The sequence below is a fragment of the Drosophila ananassae genome (assembly GCF_017639315.1).
Source record: "Drosophila ananassae strain 14024-0371.13 chromosome 4 unlocalized genomic scaffold, ASM1763931v2 tig00000256, whole genome shotgun sequence".
NCBI lineage: Eukaryota > Metazoa > Arthropoda > Insecta > Diptera > Drosophilidae > Drosophila > Drosophila ananassae.
In genome coordinates, this window is record NW_025319050.1 from 509094 (window position 1) to 533022 (window position 23929).

The 23929-nt window shown below is 36.7% G+C and overlaps 1 protein-coding gene across 6 annotated transcripts in view; it reads right to left on the minus strand.

The window, feature by feature from the left end:
• Positions 1-23929, minus strand: part of LOC6504547 (paired box protein Pax-6) — a 48440-nt gene that overhangs the window by 23560 nt on the left and 951 nt on the right. For 4 of the 6 annotated variants that reach the window (XM_014903679.3, XM_044718014.1, XM_001967394.4 and 1 more), the window contains exons 2-4: positions 18838-19018; positions 10777-11014; positions 204-380 (exon numbers count right to left, since the gene is read on the minus strand). In XM_014903679.3, the coding sequence (XP_014759165.1) occupies positions 204-380; positions 10777-11014; positions 18838-19018 (596 nt within the window). The remainder of the gene's footprint in view (positions 1-203; positions 381-10776; positions 11015-18837; positions 19019-23929) is intronic. The other 2 variants (XM_044718016.1, XM_044718015.1) reach the window with 1 other exon arrangement.

Here is a 23929-nt window from a genome sequence, read left to right on the forward strand (position 1 = left end):
TTGACCAAAATTATAATACCCTCTGCAAGGGTATAAAAAACCCTTATGACGAAAAACAATTTTCTAACAAAAAAATGTGTCAGAAAGGCGATTTCTATAGAATAAAAATTATAACACGGTGATGAGGTATAAGATGAGGCTGCGCTAATTTTTTTTTTTAAATATATATATTTTGTTTAAAAATAGATCATAAAAGTGGTTACCTTTTTCCAGGCTATCAATTTGTTCATTTGTAAAAGAAGTACGATTACGCTGTAACTTCCTTTTAAGCCTTAATCGCATTTGGGAATCCTCGTCACAAGATGAATTGTGATCAGAAATTCCGTCTGATGTACTGTCGTGAGAGTTTGTATGAGAAACATCAGTTGAATATTGTAATTCTGTAATATTTTAAAAGATTAGATATAATGATACAAGAGAACATCAAACTAATATAAGAGTCTACGTTAGACGTTGGTTTGGCCTTTGCGTAAATGAAAAATTTAAAATATTTAACTAGGTGGGTTCCCTAGGTGTGTTTTCAAACTGAATGATTGATTTTATCAAAACATTTTCCAAAAGTAATCTGGCTTGGGAAAAATTTGCGTAAATGTAAAACACGTTTAATTCACTAAACTAGATTCATTGAACTATACTTCTACTCTTTGCACACATCCTTCTTTTATTTGTAGGCGTATATACGTCAGAACGGCCGGGATCGGTCGACTATATCCTATAGCTGGCATATAACTGATTGATCGGAAATATTATAACTGTGGTGTTTTAGTTAGAAGGTTGCGACTTTCAACACATGTATATTTGGCCAATATATCTTACTATATCCTCTATCTGTCATAGAAGGATCGGAATTGGCATAACTTTGGTGTTTCTTAAGTTAGATGGGTCTTGCTACAGATTCCATTTTGAGCAAAATAATCAGATTTGCCTAATTTTATAAGGATCCGCCGACTATATCTTATAGCTGCCATATAACTGAACAATCGGAAATGCCACTATCGGCTCCGACGTTAACTTTCCTTTCTCGTTAAATTAGAAATTCAATCCATTTATAGATTATCAAAATTTTCCCATGCATGGCCCATGGAAGACTTCCAAGATTATTTATTATTTTTCCTCTAAGTGAATACAATCGTACACATGCGTTTTTTGAAGTCATTTTCCAAATTACATTCAACCCTCCAACATTAAGCCAATCGCCCTATCGAAATTTTTTTGTCACAGATGATCAAACATAGCAACTATTTGCCCCAATTTGTTGGTCATTTGTTGTTTGCCCTAAAATCTAATTAAAGATGCTATTAAAATAATTTTCTGTTTTCTTTGATTGTTTTTACTTTGTTTACTCTTAATGAAAAAACAGACATATGTTATAATGCTTAAAAGCCTCCACCATTTATCACTGTCGCATTGAAAATATTTTACTGCTGCAAATTTTCATTAAATAGCAAAGCAAATTACTTAAAGATACATTTTAATACATTTCTATTCACATATTATATGTATACTTATGAATGCTATTTTTTCCCAAATGCGAATTTTATAGCTTTTGACAAGTACTATAATTGGTACTATTATAAATTCTATTATAACAAGAAAGGAAAGCTAACTTCGGGCGGGGCCATATACCCTTGCAGTTGAGTCGCAGTCCGCTAGGTGGCGCCACGCATCTTATATTATTAGATATACAGCGGATCGTATATAGTCGGCCGATCCTTATGAAATTTGGCATATTGAATTATTTTGCCCAAAGAGTAATCTGTACCAAGTCCCAACCCTCTAACTTAAAAAACACCAAAGTTATGGCATTTCCGATCAATCAGTTAAATGGCAGCTATAGGATATAGTCGACCGATCCCGGCCATTCCGACTTATATACTACCTGCAAGGAAAAAAAGGATGTGTGCAAAAGGATGTGTTGCACACATCCGGCTTTTGTTTGCAGGCAGTATATAAGTCGGAACGGCCGGGATCGGTCGACTATATCATATAGCTTCCATATCACCGATTGATAGGAAATGCCATGACTTTCGTGTTTTTAAGTTAGAAAGATGGGATTTGTTACAGATATCATTTTGGGCAAAGTAATCCGAAATCTAACTAAGGGCGGAGCCGAAATTAATATACCCTTTGCAATTGAAAAAGATATTATATTATTACGTATATATCGGATCGTATAAAGTTGGCTGGTCCTTATGAGAATTTCATTATCAAATCAATTTTGTAATAAAAATGTTGGAAATCTGTACTAAGTCCCATCTTTCTATCTTAAAAAACACCAAAGGTATTTCAATTCCGATGACAGCTTTAGGATATAGTCGGCGGATCCCTTTGAATTTTGTACATAAGCTATTTTGGCCAAATATAACTTTAAATATAATATATCTTTAAAACAAATTTTTTTTCAGTGTATTTTTTTTGTCTACTATTAAGATTTTTGGCCTTTAAGAAAGTGATATAGATATTTAAAAAACCTTTTCAACGGTGTAAATCACGTTTTCATATCTTTCTTGATTATAAAATTATAAATATTTTAATTATTAAAGTTTTTTAATTTTTTAACGTAAGCTTAAGGTATTTTAAAAAGTGGTAAAACAAAAGTTGCTCATATGATAGTTACAAACATCTACAACTTTTTTCAGGATCGCCAAGAAAAATATAGTGCAAACAGACAACCAGACAAACAGAGGGACAAACTGCCTTCATTTGGAAAAAGCTGTAAAAATAGAATTTCTTGAATAACTTCTGAAAAATGTATCGGTTGAGGTACCAATCGACGCGTATTTAGGAGTAGAAGGCGAATATATATATATATAGATCCCCAAACAAAAGTTTTCAATACTTTTGTATGTTTTGGACCTAACAACTCAAAGAATCTAAACTTTGAAAGGTTAAATAAAGTTGGGGAGCAATATACCGGTTATCGAATATTCTGGAAACTCGACTGTAGCCGTCCTTTCATTTTATATCCTTGTAGAGGGTATTATAATTTTGGTCAAAAGTGTGCAACGCAGTGAAGGAGACATCTCCGAATGTATATATATTCTTGATCAGGATCACCTCCTGAGTCGATATAAGCATGTCCGTCTGTCCGTCTGTCCGTCTATCCGTCGGTTTCTACGCAAACTAGTCTCTCAGTCCTTCTTTCCCTTGCAGGTAGTACATAAGTCGAAACGGCTGGGATCGGTCGACTATATCCTATAACGTCAGCATAAGTGATTGATCGGAAATGCTATAACGTTGTTATGGTGTTTTTTAAGTCAGAGGTTAGGGACTTGATACAGATTAAATTTTGGGCAAAATAATCCGATGTGCCAAATTTCATAAGGATCGGCCAACTATATCCTATAGCTGCCATAGAAATGAACGATCGGAATTAGTATAATTATGGTGTTTTTTAAGCTAGAATGTTGGGACTTTCTGCGGATTCCATTTTGGCAATATAATCCGATCTGCAAAATTTTATAAGAATCGGCCGAAAATATCCTATAGACGCCATATATCTGAACGATCGGAAATGAAACAACCTTAACTGCAAGGGTATATCAACTTCGGCTCCGCCCGAAGTTAGCTTTTCTTTCTTGTTTTATACCCTTGCAGAGGGTATTATAACTTTGGTCAAAAGTGTGCAACGCAGTGAAGGAGACATCTCCGACCCTATAAAGTATATATATTCTTGATCAGAATCACCTCCTGAGTCTGTCTGTCTGTCTGTTTCTAGGTAAACTAGTATCGAGTTGAAACTTTGCACACATCCTTTTTTTTGTTTTCAGGCAGTATATAAGGCCGGGATCGGTCGACTATATCCTATAGCTGTCATATAACTAATTGATCGGAAATGCCATAACTTTGGTGTTTTTTAAGTTAGAGGGTTGGGACTTTCCATACATGTTATATTTGACCAATATATCTTATGTACAAAATTTCATAAGGACCGGCCGACTACATCCTATAGCTGTCATAGAACGATCGAAATTGGGATAACTTTGGTTTTTTTTAAGTTAGAAAGATGGGATTTGGTACAGATTCTATTTTGGAAAAAAAACAATCTGATTTGTCGAATTTCATAAAGATCGGCCGACTATATCCTATAGCTGCCATATAACTAATTGATCGGAAATGCCATAACTTTTGTGTTTTTTAAGTTAGAGGATTGGGACTTTCCAAACATGTTATGCAAAATATCTTATCTACAAAATTATAAGGAGCGGAATTGACTGTGTAATAATAATATAACTATTTTTTTTTAAGTTAGAAAGATGGGACTTGGTACAGATTGTGCGATCTAATCCGATCTGCCAAATTTCATTAGGATAAGCCGACTATATCTTATAGCTGCCATATAACTGAGTAATCGGAAATTGCACAACATTGCTATTTGTTAAGATGCTTGGGACTGTTTCGAACATTTTTATTAAAAAATTTATTTGATGGTGAAATTCTGATAAGGATCTGCCAACTATATTGGTCCGATATAGATATAATAATGTAAGCTTCTCCCTTACTGCATGGGTATATCAACTTCGGCACCGCCCGAAGTTACCTTTCCTTTCTTGTTTCAATTTAACATTAATGGCCTTTGTGAGAGACATTATGAGTGTTGGCAAGGTGAACCGCTTGGCCAGATAATTCCTGAGGTAGTTGTTCCTAACCTGCAGTTGTTGCCCCAGCGTCACATTGGCGCATTTGCTGGGATTTATACCAATGTTCCAATTTTTGGCCCATTGTTCGAATCTTCCAAAGTATTCTTGCAGCGCATACGTGGCCGCGAGAATGAATTTATTTTTCACTAGGATGGTCAGTTCACACTGATGTTCAGTATCCGAGAAGCAAGACACCGTTTGAATAACACTGTGCGACAAAATTTAACAAAATCGTTGTTTAAGTTCCTTTTTTGATTGTTTTCGGTTAAGGGGCATTAATTATACACAAAAATATCTATGCCACCTTTTAAGGGATAAGATTTCTCTTTTTATGCACATTCAAATGTCCAAAAAACGCCTGTTTTGGCATATTTCACGGTCTTATAATTACATATTGGGAAAATATTTTTTTACCGTTATAAGCGTTTATGCAAGTTCAATGTCTATTATTTAAAATATATTAAGCAAATATACCGTTAGAATTTTAGGACAATGATTAAAATTTTTTTCTCCCAGCTCTATACAAAAAAGCGACTATGAAACTTGCTACGCGAGGCTTCCTCTAAAACAACCAAAAAAATGTGGAAAAAATTCAATTTTGTATTCTTATATTCTTATTTTGTTTAGTAGAAGTCAAAAATAAGAAAAAATCAACTTAAACATTTTTTTGTCGCATAGTGTAATTTAGCTATTGAAGGTAATAGGCTGATAGGTCTATAGGAATCTAAGTTGTTTGGGACTTTCCAGCTTATGGATCAAGCAGATTCTGGCCTTTTTTCCATTACTTCGGAAAGTATTCTAACCTCAACACGGCGTTAAAAAGAGAAGAGGACAGCTTTGAAAAGCAGCGTCTTTAATGTGTTGTTGTTAAGTCCATTTCCCCCTGGGGCTTTCTTGGGCTTTAGCGACTTAATGTGGGTCGAAACTTTCCAAATCTTTATTGCTTGTATTGGATAACACATATGTCCGCGGCGGTCTATTCCTTCCTGAACCTCATTTTGAGTTAAAGCTGGAAAAAACTAAAAACAACACGCTGTCTGCAAACGCTGCAGCGCAGTCACTTGGCGATCTGGCCCAAGAACTATCATACCTGCTGATGGGAAACTTTGGGGACTCCTGATTTTTGAATTTCCTCGCTATCTTCCACAGTGAATGGTTTATTGAATCATCTAATGAGATGCCTTTTAGTAATGAATCAATTTTGCTTGTTTCGAGTCAGTAGTTTGTGAACCTTTGGAAATCCTCCGATATATTCTTTTGAAAATGGGGTTTCTCGTTCGACAAAATTGTCTTCGTATCCTTCTCTTGAGTATTAGCAAGGTAACGATCGTAGATGGGAGATTAGATTGCGGTAGTTGGTTTTGTGGAGAGGTTCTTGAAGTGACAACTGGAGCAGCAAAGTGAATTATATTTAGGAAGATGTCGTTGGCATCCTCTATATCACTCAGCAATGGAATTTCTAACCGGCCTTTTAGGGTTATCGTGTTAACCGTAGAGTTATATTTGGCTAATAAACGAAGATGGTCCGAGGAGAGTTGAACTGTGTTGATGCTCAGCTCAATGGGATGGATAGCATTTAAAAGAAAGAAGAATCGGAGTGAAGCTGAATAATTTCAATTCTTCTGTGCGCGCAGCAATTCCGTGAGCATTTCATAATCCAAGGCTTATATTGTGGAGGTTCATACTTAAGAGTTCATAAATTTTGAGCTTAGTTGTCTAAGGAACTAGGTAGAGTCTTGAAGGTCTTTAAAAATGGCATGGAGAGTATCCACCTTAGCTGTTAGGGCTTCTATGGCTGCTTCAATCTTGATTTTTGTTGTTTTGGGTGTCTGTGGGGGGTTTGTTATTTGCAAACCTGTGCGAAGAGTATCTGCATAGAAGAGATTACCACGAACAATAGCCGCGGGAACAAATTGATTCCCTCTGTAATAATTCGAGCGTCGAAAATTAGTGGGTATATTGATTTTCGGCTTCCGTTTTTCCGAATTGGCTTTATAAACTTGGCCAAACTGCGTGATCCTACTGACAATTATTGCAGGTGAGGTAATCATCTGTTGAAATTTTGCCAAGTGCGGTGGGATGATGAAGGCACACTTGCCGCATATATACGGGCGTCGACAGTAGTTTTTGGTATGACCAAAACCTTGACATTTATGGCATAAGATGCTGTTCATTTTTTTTCTTGGTATTTTCTTGGTATTCCTTTTCATGGTATTTCTATGCCAGTTGTCGTCCGATAGTTTTAATTTTCAACGCTTCTTTTTTGTTGTTCCTGCGGACAAGGCAGTGGCGTAGATAGCTTTTTGATATGGGGGATATGACTCAGAATAATATCCTGTTTTTTAGTAAGTTTTATTTTACACTGCGATAATAATCCGCAATCTGCGATAATAATAATAATAATGCTGTACTGCACAGTCATCGCGTAAAAATGTGTTTCTTTTTCAATTTTGAGATTATATCATCTTATAATTCTCAGACCCAAGGGGGGGGATTGATCCCCCTGATCCCCCCCCCCCCCCCCTATATACGCTACTGGGACAAGGTCAATGAAAAAGAAGTGGTTGGGAATTGTTTCTTCGACTGATGGATTATACACACTTAGGACTTCGTGTCCGCATTTCTTGAATCTTTCTTTCATTTGCTACAAGGTATAGAGTTAGCCAAGTTATGTACTATATCTCGGTACGCTTTGTCATCTTAAAGGTAACTAATAAAATGCGTTACATTGTTTTCCTTTACCAAATGCACAATACTTCGGATAAAATCATAAAGTTTTCAGGACCTATGATACTTTCTCTGTCACATTTTCGATGAAAATTGGAGGAGGTTTATTGAAATGGAGCATACTCCTTCAATAGTCGTACTAGTGACTAAATAAGTACTACATCCAGCAGTTAATGTGGTTACTGAACATGCACTTTCGGAATAAGAATCAAGCCAGTTACTAACTGGTATGTTGACCTCATTGGGTATGGTTAGTGCGGCGCACAATTCCGCAGGCAAAAACTCTCGTATTTCCAACATGAGCAGTTTCGACTGGATAAGATTAAAATGGACACTATTTATGTCACAAAGTAGGTGTAACGCTATCAGCATTTTAATAGCGGCCGAATTAAATAGACGAGGTTCAATTTCGATTTAAATATTTATTATGGGTCAATTTAACACCAAAATAATATCAAAACAATCAATATCAATATCAAAACAAAAAACTGCATCAAACGAGCTTAGGTGCAGAACGTCTTTCTAAAACTCCCAGAAGCGCATGCGCTACAAGTAACACCAAAGCGCATGCGAAACTGGGAGATAGACAATAATAGATAATTATAATAAGCCACAGCTGCTAAATATTTTATAATTATTGTAAGCCGCTTTATTTGTACCTGCTTGCCATCTCCCCATTAAAGGGCCTTTAATAGAAATCACAAGAGGGTTGGAGCACACGAAGGTCGGAAAGTGGATTTTTCTGTTTTTCCCGTGCTTCTACTTCTTCTATTGGTCCATCCAGCCTCGCTAACACAAGGAGATTGCGGTTCCCGTGGAAGTCCACCACGTACAAAAACTATCCAGCCAAATCGCGTATTCTGGGCAATGGTGAGGCAGGCACATAGCTGAATTTGGCAACCGCCAACAGGCCGAAGAACAGGATGGCTCCAATCAGTAAGTTTAGAGGCTTCGGTTTGTGGAAAATTTATCAGGGTTGGCCAGATTTATAATGCCAGGTATCTTTTAACTAGAAACATATATGTTAAAGTTGGGCTGATTTTCTGCGACACTCGGTCACGAAAATTTAAATTGACCGGAGCTGGAGGATCTCTTTGATATGAGTCTGAAAGATTAAATGTCGATACTAAACCGATTTCGAAAGAGATCAAGGACTACATCATAGTTAGCATCATTTATTTTCAGCGCTTACCGGATGGGTGTCAATGGTTATTTGCAGACCTGTATAGCACCTGGATGTGGAAATGCACCTCAGTGTCCAGCTGGGTGAGCTTCCAGTACAAGTCGCTTCCAATGTTTCCATGAAGGTAATTTCTACTCTTTTGGGCAGAATTCTTTCTCTGCTGGCGGCAACAGATGGACTAGCTAGGCTTCCAAGCTCCATTCTTATTAATTTGGGAAGATATCAAGGCTGTTAAAGCAGCAAAAAATAATCATCACGCGGCGTTTTATTGCTCAGACTACACGGCAGTGCAAAGATCTCAATGCGAGATCACGACGGGGTCGCTAATGCTACGCTATTAATTATTTTTGAATGCGGGCGAATTGATACAAAAGGCGCAGTTTAATTACAATTTTTATATTACATTATAATAAGCCGCTTTGTTTGTAGCTGCTTGGCCCACAGTATTCATCCCAGTGAGCTGAGCATCAGCACAAAATATCAACTCTTCTTGGACTGTCCTAATCTTAATAGCCAAATATACCTCTACGGCGAAGAGCAGAACCGCAGTAGGCCGGCTTCTTTCGTCTGATGCTAATTTGTCATGATACACTTGATCTCAACCTAGAAATTTTATCACTAGTTATTTTGTTGCCACTCCCAAAAAGAACCCGCAAAACCAACTAGAAGGCTACAACGAAGAAAATTTTTGTTGAACGAGCGACCCTGTTATCAACTGGATATATCGGAGGATTTTCAACCGGGTGACAAAAATAGTGACTCATTTCCAACAAAGGCAGACCGATCTCTAACAAGGCAAGGCATCTCATCGGTAGATTCAACAAACCATTCATTGTGGAAAATAGCGACAAAATTCAAACAATAAAAGTACCAAAAATTTCCCATCAGAAGGGATAACGGTTCTTCTGCAAGATCGACAAATGAGCGTGCGAAAGCATTTGCTAACAGCCTCCAAATCGTTTTCAGGAGTTTAAGTTTTTTCCAGCTTCGACGCAAAATGAGGGTCAGGAAGGAATAAATCGTCCCGAACAAATGTGTCGTCCTAAAGTACTTTCCGAAGCAATGGAAAAATTTGACTTTTATGGACCTATCAGCCTGTTAACTTCAGTGGCTGAATTATTCGAACTGTGCCTTGTTTCTGTTCCTTGCTGAACAAAACCACTCTGTACCAACTTATTTCTGGGACGATTTGAGCCCAAGGAATATGTGGACATTAAGCAAGCCTTCGATAGAGTCTATGGCTTCTTAATAGTCGGAACAAGCCTTACAAATAAGGTGTTTATATACAAAGCAGCAATTGCTCGATAAAATTGGAATTATTTTACAATTATTAGACAATTGGAAATTTTCGGCAAAAACTCCGCACCTCACACATGGAAATGATCGTGGACTCAAACGAACTTGTCAGGTTTGTACGCAAACTAGTCTCTCAGTTTTAAAGCTATCGAGTTAAAACTTCTCACCCATCCTTCTTTTCCTTGCAGGTAGTATATAAGTCGGAACGACCGGGATCGGTCGACTATATCCTATAGCTGCCACATAACTGATTGATCGGAAATGCCATAACTTTGGTGTTTTTCAAGTTAGAGGGTTGGTGCTTTCCACACATGTAATACTATATTTAGCCAAAATATCTTAGGTAAAAAATTTTATAAAGATCGGCCGACTATATCCTATAGCTGTCATAGAACGATCGGAATAGGCATAACTTTGTTTTTATACCCTTGCAGAGGGTATTATAATTTTGGTCAAAAGTGTGCAACGCAGTGAAGGAGACATCTCCGACCCTATAAAGTATATATATTCTTGATCAGGATCACCTCCTGAGTCGATATGAGCATGTCCGTCTGTCCGTCTGTCTGTCTGTCTGTCTGTTTCTACGCAAACTAGTCTCTCAGTTTTGGAGCTATCGAGTTGAAACTTTGCACACATCCTTCTTTCCTTTGCAGGCAGTACATAAGTCGGAACGGCCGGGATCGGTCGACTATATCCTATAGCTGCCATATAACTGATTGATCGGAAATGCCATAACTTTGGTTGGGACTATCTAATAATATAAGATGCGTGGTGCCACCTAGCGGACTGCGCTTCAACTGCAAGGGTATATAAACTTCGGCTCCGCCCGAAGTTAGCTTTCCTTTCTTGTTTTTTTTAAGTTAGAAAGATGGAACTTGGTACAGCTTAAAAGCTTAAAATTCGTAAAAATTATTCATTATATTTTCTTACCACGTTTTTGAATATCCTCTCGATTTATTGGTCCAGATAAATTAGTTGGTGTTGCTACAGTCGCTGACGCTGGTGGCAAGGCTAAGTGAGTCGTCGTTGAATTGCTAGGATACCAAGCCCATCCCCCAGTTTGACCATTAAACATTCGCAGCTTTTCGTATACAGATTCATTTTGTTGCTGGGCTTGCTGCTCTTTCTGAGAGGCCAAGTTTCTCAATACTCGGTTAATAGATGAAACCTGAAATCAATCCCAATAATATGAGTTTACGTCACACAAAACACGAATTTTGTTTCAAATTACAAAAAAACAAGAAATAAAAGCTAACTTCGGGCGGAGCCGAAGTTGATATACCCTTGCAGTTAAGGTTTGTGCCATTTCCGATCGTTCAGTTATATGGCGTCTATAGAATATAGTCGGCCGATCCATATGAAACTCGGCAAAGGTGAGAAAAGGTGAGAAAAATTCGTATAATTCCCGGGAAAATCCTCAAACAGCATTTTTATATTTCCCATACAAACGTTTTCTAAATAAAATGGAGACTATAATAATAGTAGGCGCCGGTATGTGATACATAGTTTGACAGCTACTCATTGTTCTCTGCTCAGTTAATTTTATGTGACAAACCAATATTGTGTTCACTGAAAAATTATGAAAAAAATTGGAAAAAATTTTAATTTGAAACCATTAAATCAATCACGTGCAGTGTGGAAATTATTGAACCGCACTGATGACCAGAGACAGACAGATCAAGAAAATAGTCGTATTGCTATGTCAGAATTGCGTTCTTTAGTGAGTGACAATGTAGGAGATAGGCTTAGAATGCAACGAGTTCGTGCACATCAAACACAACAACAGCAAGCTAGACATAATGAAATTTAGGGAATCCGCAGACGCAGTGCTCCTGTGATTCTTGAACGAGCTGCATTCCACTATGATCCGGCAATTGATTATTGTGCCGACAAATCAATAACAATTGGGGAAATGAAAACAATTTGTAAATATTGTAAGGCGTTAAAGTGCACTGGTGAATCTACTGGATTATGTTGTGCTGAAGGCAATGTAAAATTGCGACAATTGGTCCCACCACCACAATCTTTACGCTCTTTAGTTTCCACAACCTTACGCTCTTTAATACAACAACAAGTTGGTACTAAAATATATATATCGGAAATAATTAAACAAAATATAGTTTATGAGAAAGCTTTAAATTAATTAACAGACTGTATTTTAATAGTGTGTGTCTGTGAATATCAAATTTAAATCTTATAAATAGCCAGTATTTCAGAAAACTCTGTTTTGTAAGTAAGCAACATGATGTATCAAAAATAATAATAAAACTTCATGTTTTATTCAATAAATGAAGTTGAATAAAATTTAAAATTTACTCTTTAATTTTTGATTATTATTAATTAATTATGATTATTAATTATCTATTGCTATTCAATAAAGTTCATATTAAATTATAATCACTCAATGTTGTCAAAGAAATTTAGGTGTGTTTCTAACGACAAAGGGTCGTTAATCAAATCGATCCAATCAAATTATTCTTCGCGTGCGCTTTGGGGGATCTAATGTCGCGTTTCGAAATTAAACGAAAATGAATCCCGATCTCGAAAAAATTTCAGAGTCACAAATTGTAATAAGTCATTAGTAGTACTGTTTTTTAATACTGTTAATTAATTTTTTTGGTCAGCTCCGGTTTTAGCTATCTTCAGTTCTTACTGTATCAGATTAATTTTTAAGTTTGAAAAATTTTAAATTTTGTCATAAAAGAAGTTTCTGAACGCAACAAAAAACAAGAAAGGAAAGCTAACTTCGGGCGGAGCCGAAGTTTAAATACCCTTGCAGTTAAGTCGCAGTCCGCTAGGTGGCGCAACCCATCTTATATTATTAGATATATAGCGGATCGCATATAGTCGGCCGATCCTCATGAAATTTGGCAAATCAAATTCTTTTGTCCAAAATAGAATCTGTACCAAATCCCATCTTTCTAACTTAAAAAACACCAAAGTTATGCCAATTCCGATCGTTCTATGACAGCTATAGGATATAGTCGGCCGATCCCGGCCGTTCCGACTTATATACTACCTGCAAGGAAAAAACGGATGTGTGCAAAGTTTCAACTCGATAGCTCCAAAACTGAGAGACTAGTTTGCGTAGAAACCGACAGACAGACGGACAGACGGACAGACAGACAGACGGACAGACGGACATGCTTATATCGACTCAGGAGGTGATCCTGATCAAGAATATATATACTTTATAGGGTCGGAGATGTCTCCTTCACTGCGTTGCACACTTTTGACCAAAATTATAATACCCTCTGCAAGGGTATAAAAAACAAGACAGGAAAGCTAACTTCGGGCGGAGCCGAAGTTGATATACCCTTGCAGTTCAGTCGCAGTCCGCTAGGTGGCGCCACGCATCTTATATTATTAGATATATAGCGGAACGTATATAGGCGGCCGATCCTTATGAAATTTGGCAAATCAGATTATTTTATCCAAAATAGAATCTGTACCAAGTCCCATCTTACTAACTTAAAAAACACCAAAGTTATGCCAATTCCGATCGTTGTATGACAGCTATAGGATATAGTCGGCCGATCCTTATGAAATTTTGTACATAAGATATGTTGATCAAATATAACATGTGTGGAAAGTCCCAACCCTCTATCTTAAAAAACAACGAAGTTAGGGCATTTCCGATCAATCAGTTATATGGCAGCTGTAGGATATATTCGACCGATCCCGACCGTTCCGACTTATGTACTGCCTGCAACAGAAATAAGGGTGTGTGCAAAGTTTCAACTCGATAGCTTTAAAACTGAGAGACTAGTTTGCGTAGAAACAGACAGACAGACAGACGGACATGCTCATATCGACTCAGGAGGTGATCCTGATCAAGAATATATATACTTTATAGGGTCGGAGATGTTTCCTTCACTGCGTTGCACACTTTTGACCAAAATTATATTATAACTATATGTATAACAACAGCTGGCAGTACGAAGTCGACCCGGCAGACTAGTTAGCTAGTATATACATAAATAATAATAATATAAATATATTATATTTATATTATATGTACATATATATATATATATATTGTCTGTTGGCATCAAGGTCATTTACATTTACACAAATTCCAGCCAAGTCAAAATACTTTTGGATAAAATCGATTTAATGAAAACAACACCTTGAATTTGGTATATTACTCATTCAGATTGAACGCACACAGAAACATTTTAATTCTTCGGATATATTTAGTGTCATGCGTGTTTCTACCTAGCGGACTATCGTCCGCTGTGGTATTTATATAAAATAAAAATATTATAACAAAGGAATGCTCCTAAGATTGGCCAACATTATGCATTAGCTGCCTGAATGATACATAGGTCTGAAACATAAATCCTTATAGGGATTATATAATCTTAGGGGATCTTATAGGGATCATATTGAAATAGCTAGTTAACTGCATAGATTAATCAGTTATATGGCATCTACAGAATATAGTCGATCCCGGTCTGACCTCATACTATACTACCAGCTCTGAGTTTACTTCTCTCGGTCCATTGCGCGGATTGGCTGAAATGGTCGTTAGCCAATCATGCTTTTGTAACGAATCAAAAGGGTGCGTTTAAGATGCACTCTGCTACAATATTTGACACGTTTAATACAATAGGACACAATTGCTCAGCTTGCCAAATTTTATATAAGAATATTTTATTAAATATGTAGTTACATCAAATAAATTATTCAGCGTCGCTCTTTTTTTCCGTTTGTGTCAGTCTGCTTCTAAGCAAACTTGTCTCACAGTTTCAAAGCTATGGACTTAAAACTCTGCACACATGCTTCTTTCGGTCGGGATCGGTCGACTATATCCTATAGCTATATCCTATAGCCAAACATGTTAAATTTGTCCAAGATATCTTATCTGCAAAATTTCATAGGTATCGGCCGACTATATCCTATAGCTGCCATATAACTTATAACGTCTTTTAAGCTAGAATGATGCGACTTTCGTCAGATTCTATTTTGGGCAATCTAATTCGACCTGCCAAATTTCATAAGGATCTGCCGACTATATCCTATAGACGACATAGAACTGAACGATCGGAAATAGAACAACCTTAACTGCAAGGGTATATCAACTTCGGCTCCGCCCAGCTTTCTTTTCTTGTTTCCTTGCAGTCGGGACGGCCGTGGTCGCTCAACTATATCTGGTCCTTTTTATTTGGTACATTGGTGTTTGTTAGTCAGGATCGGCTGACTATATCCTATACCTGCCATATAACTGAACGATCGGAAATGGCACAACCTTGCTATTTTTAAAGATGCTTGGGGCTGTTTCCAACTTTTTTATCAAATAATTGATTTGATAGGGAAATTTTCATAAGGATCGGACAACTATATACGATCCGATATATATATAATAATATAAGCTGTTACTTAATTGCAAGGTTATATCAACTTCGGCTCCGCCCGAAGTTATTTTTTTTTATTTATTGAATATAACAATTAACTGTTATTTATACAATTATTATTAAAATTAATTATAATTAAGAATTAGGCCAATTATTCTAATAGAAAAACAATCAATTTAGATTTTATTACATCTAGGAATAATTCAGGCGAAAATATATGTGACAATAGGTTATAGTTTTTACAGATAACGCGAAAAGGATCATGATCCGCAAAATTAGATCTGCAAATTGGTTAGCTTTCCGTTCTTGTTATACCCTTGAAAGGGGTGTTCTAATTTTGGTCAAAAGTTTGCAACGCAGTGAAGGAGACATCACCGACCCTATAAAGTATCATATTCTTGATCAGGATCACCTCCTGAGTCAATATAAGCATATTCGTTTGACTGTTTCTACACAAACTAGTCTTTCAGTTTTAAAGCTATCGACTTTTTAACGATGCTTGCAACATTTTTATTAGAAAATTGATTTGATGATGAGATTCCCATAAGGATTGGCATATTGTAACTCTATACTACATACAATCCTAACTTCAAGGGCACATCAACGTCGGCTCCACAGGAAGGTAGCTTTTCCTTCTTGTTTTATTTGATATTATGTTGCTATATTGGAGCTAAATTATTCTAATGAAAAACAAGAAAGGAAAGCTAACTTTGGGAGGAGCCGAAGTTGATATACCCTTGCAGTTCAGTCGCAGTCCGCTAGGTGGCGCCACGCATCTTATATTATTAGATATATTGCGGATCGTATATAGTCGGCCGATCCTTATGAAAATTGGCAGATCAGATTGTTTTTCACAAAATAGAATCTGTACCAAATCCCATCTTTCTAACTTAAAAAACACCAAAGTTATGCCAATTTCGATCGTTCTATGACACCTATAGGATATAGTCGGCCGACATACATAAGATATTTTGGTCAAACATAACATGTGTGGAAACTCCCAACCCTCTAACTTAAAAAACACCAAAGTTATGGCATTTCCGATCAATCAGTTATATGGCAGCTATAGGATATAGTCGACCGATCCCGGCCGTTCCGACTTATATACTGCCTGCAAAGGAAAGAAGGATGTGTGCAAAGTTTAAACTCGATAGCTTTAAAACTGACAGACTAGTTTGCGTTGAAACAGACAGACAGACATACGGACAGACGGACAGACGGACATGCTCATATCAACTCAGGAGGTGATCCTGATCAAGAATATATATACTTTATAGGGTCGGAGATGTCTCCTTCACTGCGTTGCACACTTTTGACCAAAATTATAATACCCTCTGCAAGGGTATAAAAATTATCCTTCCGATTGTAGTAGCCCGAAAGGCTATGCTTGGCCATATATACTTCAAAGGGTTAGAAATGTCGCCTATACTGATTTGACTGATTTATGACCTCCACATAAAATACTTGAGAAAGAAAAGAAGCAGCGAAGGCGAAGTTGATATACCTTGCAATTAAATGGCCAATTTATTTTTAAGAATTTATATTGCAAATATTTAATATAGTTAACCAATCCCCTTCAAGTGCCCAATTTTTTTATATATGGCTCACATTCTTTTTATGTGTACAAATGTCCATATATACATACATATATGCGTGGGTAAGCGAACACAGTCATTAGGAAACATGGAAAATACCACTTTAACAGTTGATTTAAGTGTCGCCACGTGTGCATGCCACAGGCTGTAAATTTGTTCAGAATTTACTTTTTCTTTATTTACATTGAATAAAATTTTCCTTTGACTGTAATGAATTATACGTCCTTCTTATTTTTGAAAGAAAAGATCAAAGAACATCTAAAAAATCTATTCTTTTGGAATGCATTTATTTATATATCCAAGCAGGGTTAAGATTTTTATATTACATTAAAGGAATCATCTCCAACACTGTACAAAATATATTTATATGTATTTAATCAGTACAACGAGTTTTGAAAAATAGAGCATGTCCGTCTGTTTCTATGCATTTTTCTCGGAGACTATAAAAGCTACAGAGTTGAGATTTTGCATCAAGTCATGAATTGCTAGACAACTATATCATAAAGCCGATATAGGAACAATCGAGTCAACTTCCTTATTTTTCAAGATATTGACATACGATTTCACTTTTGAAGACAGATAACTTATCTGTCTTTTATGTGTACAGTTTTACTTATCTGAGATAAGTATAAACTACTTAAAAATAGTTTTTTCCGGATGATATAACATGTGTAGAAAGTCCCAACCCTTTAACTTAAAAAACATCAGTTATATGGGAGCTATTGGATATAGTCGACCGATAGAAAGTAAACGTTGAAAGAATTTACTCCATATTTTCACCCAGCAGTACTGAAATTCCTGGCCCCGACTTTTTTAAGGAAATTAAAGGATTTAAGGAAAAACTCGAAATAATTTTATTGAATTTATTATAGGTGGTTAAACAATATTTTCGTCAATTAAATTGGAGTTTTTAATCTCATATTTTCAAAAAGTCATGGCTATCTAAAACTGTTTCTAAAACAATCTGATTTGTCGAATTTCATAAGGATCGGCCGACTATATCCTATAGGTGCCACATAACTGCCAAATATAACATGTGTGGAAAGTCTCAACCCTCCAACTTAAAAACTCCAACTTAAAAAACACCAATGTTATGGCATTTCCGATCAATCAGTTATATGACATCTATAGGATATAGTCGACCGATCCCGGCCGTTCCGACTTATATACTACCTGCAAGGAAAAAAGGATGTGTGCAAATTTTCAACTCGATAGCTCCAAAACTGAGAGACTAGTTTGCGTAAAAACAGACAGACAGACAGACAGACAGACAGACAGACAGACAGACAGACAGACGGACAGACAGACATGCTCATGTCGACTCAGGAGGTATTCACGACCCCAGTCAAGAATATATATACTTTATAGAGTCGGAGATTTCTCCTTCATTGCGTTGCACACTTTTGACCAAAATTATAATACCCTCTGCAAGGGTATAAAAAACACCAAAGTTATGCCAATTTCGATCGTTCTATGACAAAGGTTGCTAAATATGATTGCTATGATGCTAAAAGGTATAGTCAGCCGATCCTTATGAAATTTGGATAAGATTCCCAAAATGAGATCCGTGGAAAGTCCGATCCATCTAACTTGAAAAACACGATCCCAGTTGTTCCGGCTTATATGCTGCCTGCAAAGAAAAGAAGGATGTGTGCAAAGTTTCAAGTCGATAATTTCAAAACTGAGTGACTAGTTTGCGTAGAAACATACAGACGGACGGACAGACGGTCTTCATAATGTAGCGTAGGCAATACTATTGCAGCAGACGAAAGATGCACCATAATAAACTGTTTTCTGCGCTGCAACAAATTGCCTACCCCTATACCTGCTTGTTATGGAAAATGAGGGTGGTGGGCAAACTGCTTTATATTGTGGTTTATGTCACATGCTTTAGAATATTTTATTATTATATTATACAAGCATATATACATATACAAATGATGTATAGTAATAGATATAATAAAATTTATTACATAGTAATAGAATTTTCATTAATATATTTAATTACGTGAATATCTTAGGAAAGAATAAAAACTTACACTGGGAATGTTATCACTATTGCAAACTTGTTCTGATAGAAGCCGATCCCGAATTTCCCATGCAAATATGCTTGGACATTCCCTTTTATAATCAGAAATTTTCTGAACAACTGGTGTTGTGGCTACCCGTGGTTTTGAACCACCTATCGCACGGGGCTTTATTGATCCTGTTTCATAATATCTAAAAAGAAGGAATGTAAGAAAACTTCAAAAATGTGAAAGTTAAAAATTATGATTAACTTATTTACAACAAGAAAGGAAAGCTAACTTCGGGCGGAGCCGAAGTTTATACACCCTTGCAGTTGAGTCGCAGTCCGCTAGGTGGCGCCACGCATCTTATATTTTTAGATATATAGCAGATCGTATATAGTCGGCCGATCCTTATGAAATTTGGCAAATCAGATTATTTTGTCCAAAATAGAATCTGTACCACGTCCCATCTTTCTAGCTTAAAAAACACCAAAGTTATGCCAATTCCGATCGTTCTATGACAGCTATAGGATATAGTCGGCCGATCCTTATGAAATTTTGTACATACGATATTTTGGTCAAACATAACATGTGTGGAAAGTCCCAACCCTCTAACTTAAAAAACACCAAAGTTATGGCATTTCCGATCAATCAGTTATATGGCAGCTATAGGATATAGTCGACCGATCCCGGCTGTTCCGACTTATATACTACCTGCAAAGGAAAGAAGGATGTGTGCAAAGTTTCATCTCGATAGCTCTAAAACTGAGAGACTAGTTTGCGTAGAAACCGACAGACAGACGGACAGACAGACAGACGGACAGACGGACATGCTTATATCGACTCAGGAGGTGATCCTGATCAAGAATATATATACTTTATAGGGTCGGAGATGTCTCCTTCACTGCGTTGCACACTTTTGACCAAAATTATAATACCCTCTGCAAGGGTATAAAAATCTTATGATAAATGATTACTCTGGCATAGAACCAACCAAAGTCAAGAACAAGTACAAATACAAGAAAGGAATGCTAACTTCGGGTGGAGCCGAAGTTTATATACCCTTGCAGTTAGGTAGCTGCTTATATTATTATTAATATATCGGATCGTATATAAAAGACATCAAATCAATTTTCTAATAAAAATGTTGGAAAAAGCATCAAGCATCTTTAAAAATAGCAAGGTTGTGCCATTTCCGATCGTTCAGTTATATGGCAACTCTCTCCTTACCCTAGGATCACCTTCTGAGTCGATATGAGCATGTCTGTCTATTTCTACGCAAACTAGTCTCTCAGTTTTAGAGATATCGACTTTGCACTCAACCTTCTTTTGTTTGGTAACCTTAGGTAATTTAAAAAAATTGTTGAACAAAAGTTGCTTAAATTTTAGTAACAAACACACCCAAACTTTTAAAAAATTTAAAAAAAAAACTGGAAATTAAAGCTAACTTCAGGCAGAGCCAAAGTTGATATACCCTTGCAGTTAGGTAGCAGCTTATAGTATTATAAATATGTATATATATCGGATCGTTTTATTCTATGGTATGACAGCTATAGGATATAGTCGGGCGATCCTTATGCAACTTTGTAAATAAGATATTTTGGCCAAATATAAAACATTTAGATCGGTTGCCTACAGAAAATTTTTAATTCTTCGGCTATATATAGAGTTTTCTCGCGCACGCCTAGGCATGCAGGTCGTTACCTCGTGGACTTCCGTCCACAGTGATGTTTGAAAGTCCCAACCCTACAACTTAAAAACACCAAAGTTATAGCATTTCTGATCAATCAGTTATATAGCAGCTATAGGATATAGTGGACCGACCCCGGCCGTTCCTACTTCTATACTGCCTGCAAAGGAAAGAAGGATGTGTGCAAAGTTTCACTAGATAGCTCTAAAACTGAGACTAGTTTTCGTAGAAACGGACAGACGGACATGCTCATATCGACTCACGAGGTGATCCTGATCAAGAATATATATCCTTTATAGGGTCGGAGATGTCTCCTTCACTGCGTTCCACAATTTTGACCAAAATCATATTACCCTCTGCAAGGGAATAAAAATTGATAAGCAGATGGCTAAACTCGACAACTTTTCATTTAAACCAAATAGGAAAGGTAACTTCTGGCAGTGCCAAAGTTAATATACCCTTGCAGTCCTACTCAACTTATATTTATACCCTTGCAGAGGGTATTATAATTTTGGTCAAAAGTGTGCAACGCAGTGAAGGAGACATCTCCGACCCTATAAAGTATATATATTCTTGATCAGGATCACCTCCTGAGTCGATATGAGCATGTCCGTCTGTCCGTCTGTCCGTCTGTCTGTCTGTCTGTCTGTCGGTTTGTCTGTCTGTCGGTTTCTACGCAAACTAGTCTCTCAGTTTTAGAGCTATCGAGTTGAAACTTTGCACACATCCTTCTTTCCTTTGCAGGTAGTATATAAGTCGGAACGGCCGGGATCGGTCGACTATATCCTATAGCTGCCATATAATCGGAATTGATCGGAAATGCCATAACTTTGGTGTTTTTTAAGTTAGAGGGTTGGGACTTTCCACACATGTTATGTTTGACCAAGATATCGTATGTACAAAATTTCATAAGGATCGGCCGACTATATCCTATAGCTGTCATAGAACGATCGGAATTGGCATAACTTTGGTGTTTTTTAAGCTAGAAAGATGGGACGTGGTACATTATTATTATATAATATGGGATCCAATATAGAGGGCCGATCCTTATGAGAGTTTCACTATATAATCAATTTGAAAATTCCCCAAAAGTCCCTTCTTTTTATTCTTCTAGCTTCTATCTTAAAAATTGCCAAGGTTGTATCATTTTGGATCGATCTAGATATTTATATGGAAGCTATGGGATAAACCGGGCCGGTTTACTTATATGCTGAATCCAATTAAAAGAAGGCCTTTTCTGAGTTACGAGTTCGCGCAGAAACAGACAATCAGATAGAAAAATGGAAATGCTTATCTCGACTTAGAAGGTGATCCTAGTCAAGAATATATATACTTTGAAGGATCTGAGATGTCTTCTTTACTGCGTTGCAGACTTTCGACCGAAATTAATATCTACAAGGGTATAAAAACACGGAAAAATTTATTTCTTCTGCACGGGATAGTTTACGCATCAATCGACGTGTATCTAAGCGAATTAGGATTAGTGCTTAGAAAATTTGATTAGAAACAAGAAAGAAAAGCTAACTTCGGGCGGAGCCGAAGTTGATATACCCTTGCAGTTCAGTCGCAGTCCGCTAGGTGGCGCCACGCATCTTATATTATTAAATATATAGCGGATCGTATATAGTCGGCCGATCCTTATGAAATTTGGCATATTGAATTATTTTGCCCAAAGAGTAATCTGTACCAAGTCCCATCTTTCTAACTTAAAAAACACCAAAGTTATGCCAATTTCGACCGTTCTATGACAGCTATAGGATATAGTCGGCCGATCCTTATGAAATTTAGTACATAAGATATTTTGGTCAAATATAACATGTGTGGAAAGTCCCAAACCTTTAACTTAAAAAACACCAAAGTTATGGCATTTCCGATCAATCAGTTATATGGCAGCTATAGGATATAGTCGACCGATCCCGGCCGTTCCGACTTATATACTACCTGCAAAGGAAAGAAGGATATGTGCAAAGTTTCAACTCGATAGCTCCAAAACTGAGAGACTAGTTTGCGTAGAAACCGACAGACAGACAGACAGACAGACGGACAGACGGACATGCTCATATCGACTCAGGAGGTGATCCTGATCAAGAATATATATACTTTATAGGGTCGGAGATGTCTCCTTCACTGCGTTGCACACTTTTGACCAAAATTATAATACCCTCTGCAAGGGTATAAAAACCAGAAAATATTTTTTCTGGTGATTCAGAAGTTCCCATTTCTAGTTCCAATTTAATGAAAATTTTTCATAATTTGATCCAACGTTTTTCCAAATTTGATTTCTTTTTTCAAATTTTTTTTGCTAAAAATTATCTAACTAAAAAGATTCCTTATGATTTTTCAGTGTATCATTTATTCAGATAGGAAGCACACAGACAATTTCTAATTCTTCGCCTTTATTGGCACCAGCGAAGGCCGTGTCTACCAATGATACGGCTTCTTAAAATATGGATAAATCTCAGTTTGTTTCTTTTCTCATTAAAAACAAGAAAGGAAAGCTAACTTCGGGCGGAGCCGAAGTTGATATACCCTTGCAGTTAGGATTGTTCCATTTCCGATCGTTCAGATATTTGGCGTCGTTGGGATATAGTCGGACGATCCTTATCAAATTTGGCAGATCGGATTATATTGCCCAAAATTGAATCCGTCCCATCATTCTAGTTTAAAAAACACCAAAGTTATGCTAATTCCGACTTATATATATACTTATACTTATGAAATTTGGCAAATCGTATTATTTTGCCCAAAAGAGAATCTGTACCATTTTCCCTGTACCCCATGCATGCAAAATAATTCGAAATGCCAAATTTCATAAGGATCGGCCGACTATATACGATCCGCTATATATCTAATAATATAGGATGCGTGGCGCCACCTAGCGGACTGCGACACAACTGCAAGGGTATATCAACTTCGGCTCCGCCCGAAGTTAGCTTTCCTTTCTTGTTTTTAATATATATATGGCAAATGATACCCAATTTTAATATACCCAATGTTTAATAAAATATTTAAATTTATATGTTTTTAAACTTATAAACATAAACTAAACAAAATTATGATACCCTCGTATAATTTTGTCCAAAAGACTCTCTAAATTTTTAAAGGGTTAAAACTTTCAACGGATTCCATTTTTAACAACGTAACCCGATGTGCCACATTTCATAGGGATCAGCCTACTATATCCTGTAGCTGTCATACAACTTAATGTTCAGAATTGGCAGCAGCAAAGCCGTCGAGAGGAATTTAACTGTGCTTTTAAGGGCTCTACCGGGTCCTGACCGGGCAAGAAACTTCTGGACTAGGAGTGATTTGGGGTATAATTTCCCCTTCCCCCATTATCAAACATTGATATTTTATTTGATATTTAAGATTTTAAATTTTAAAACAAAGATTTTATTTACCGTATGCTACTTTTAGAAATATAGATTTTAG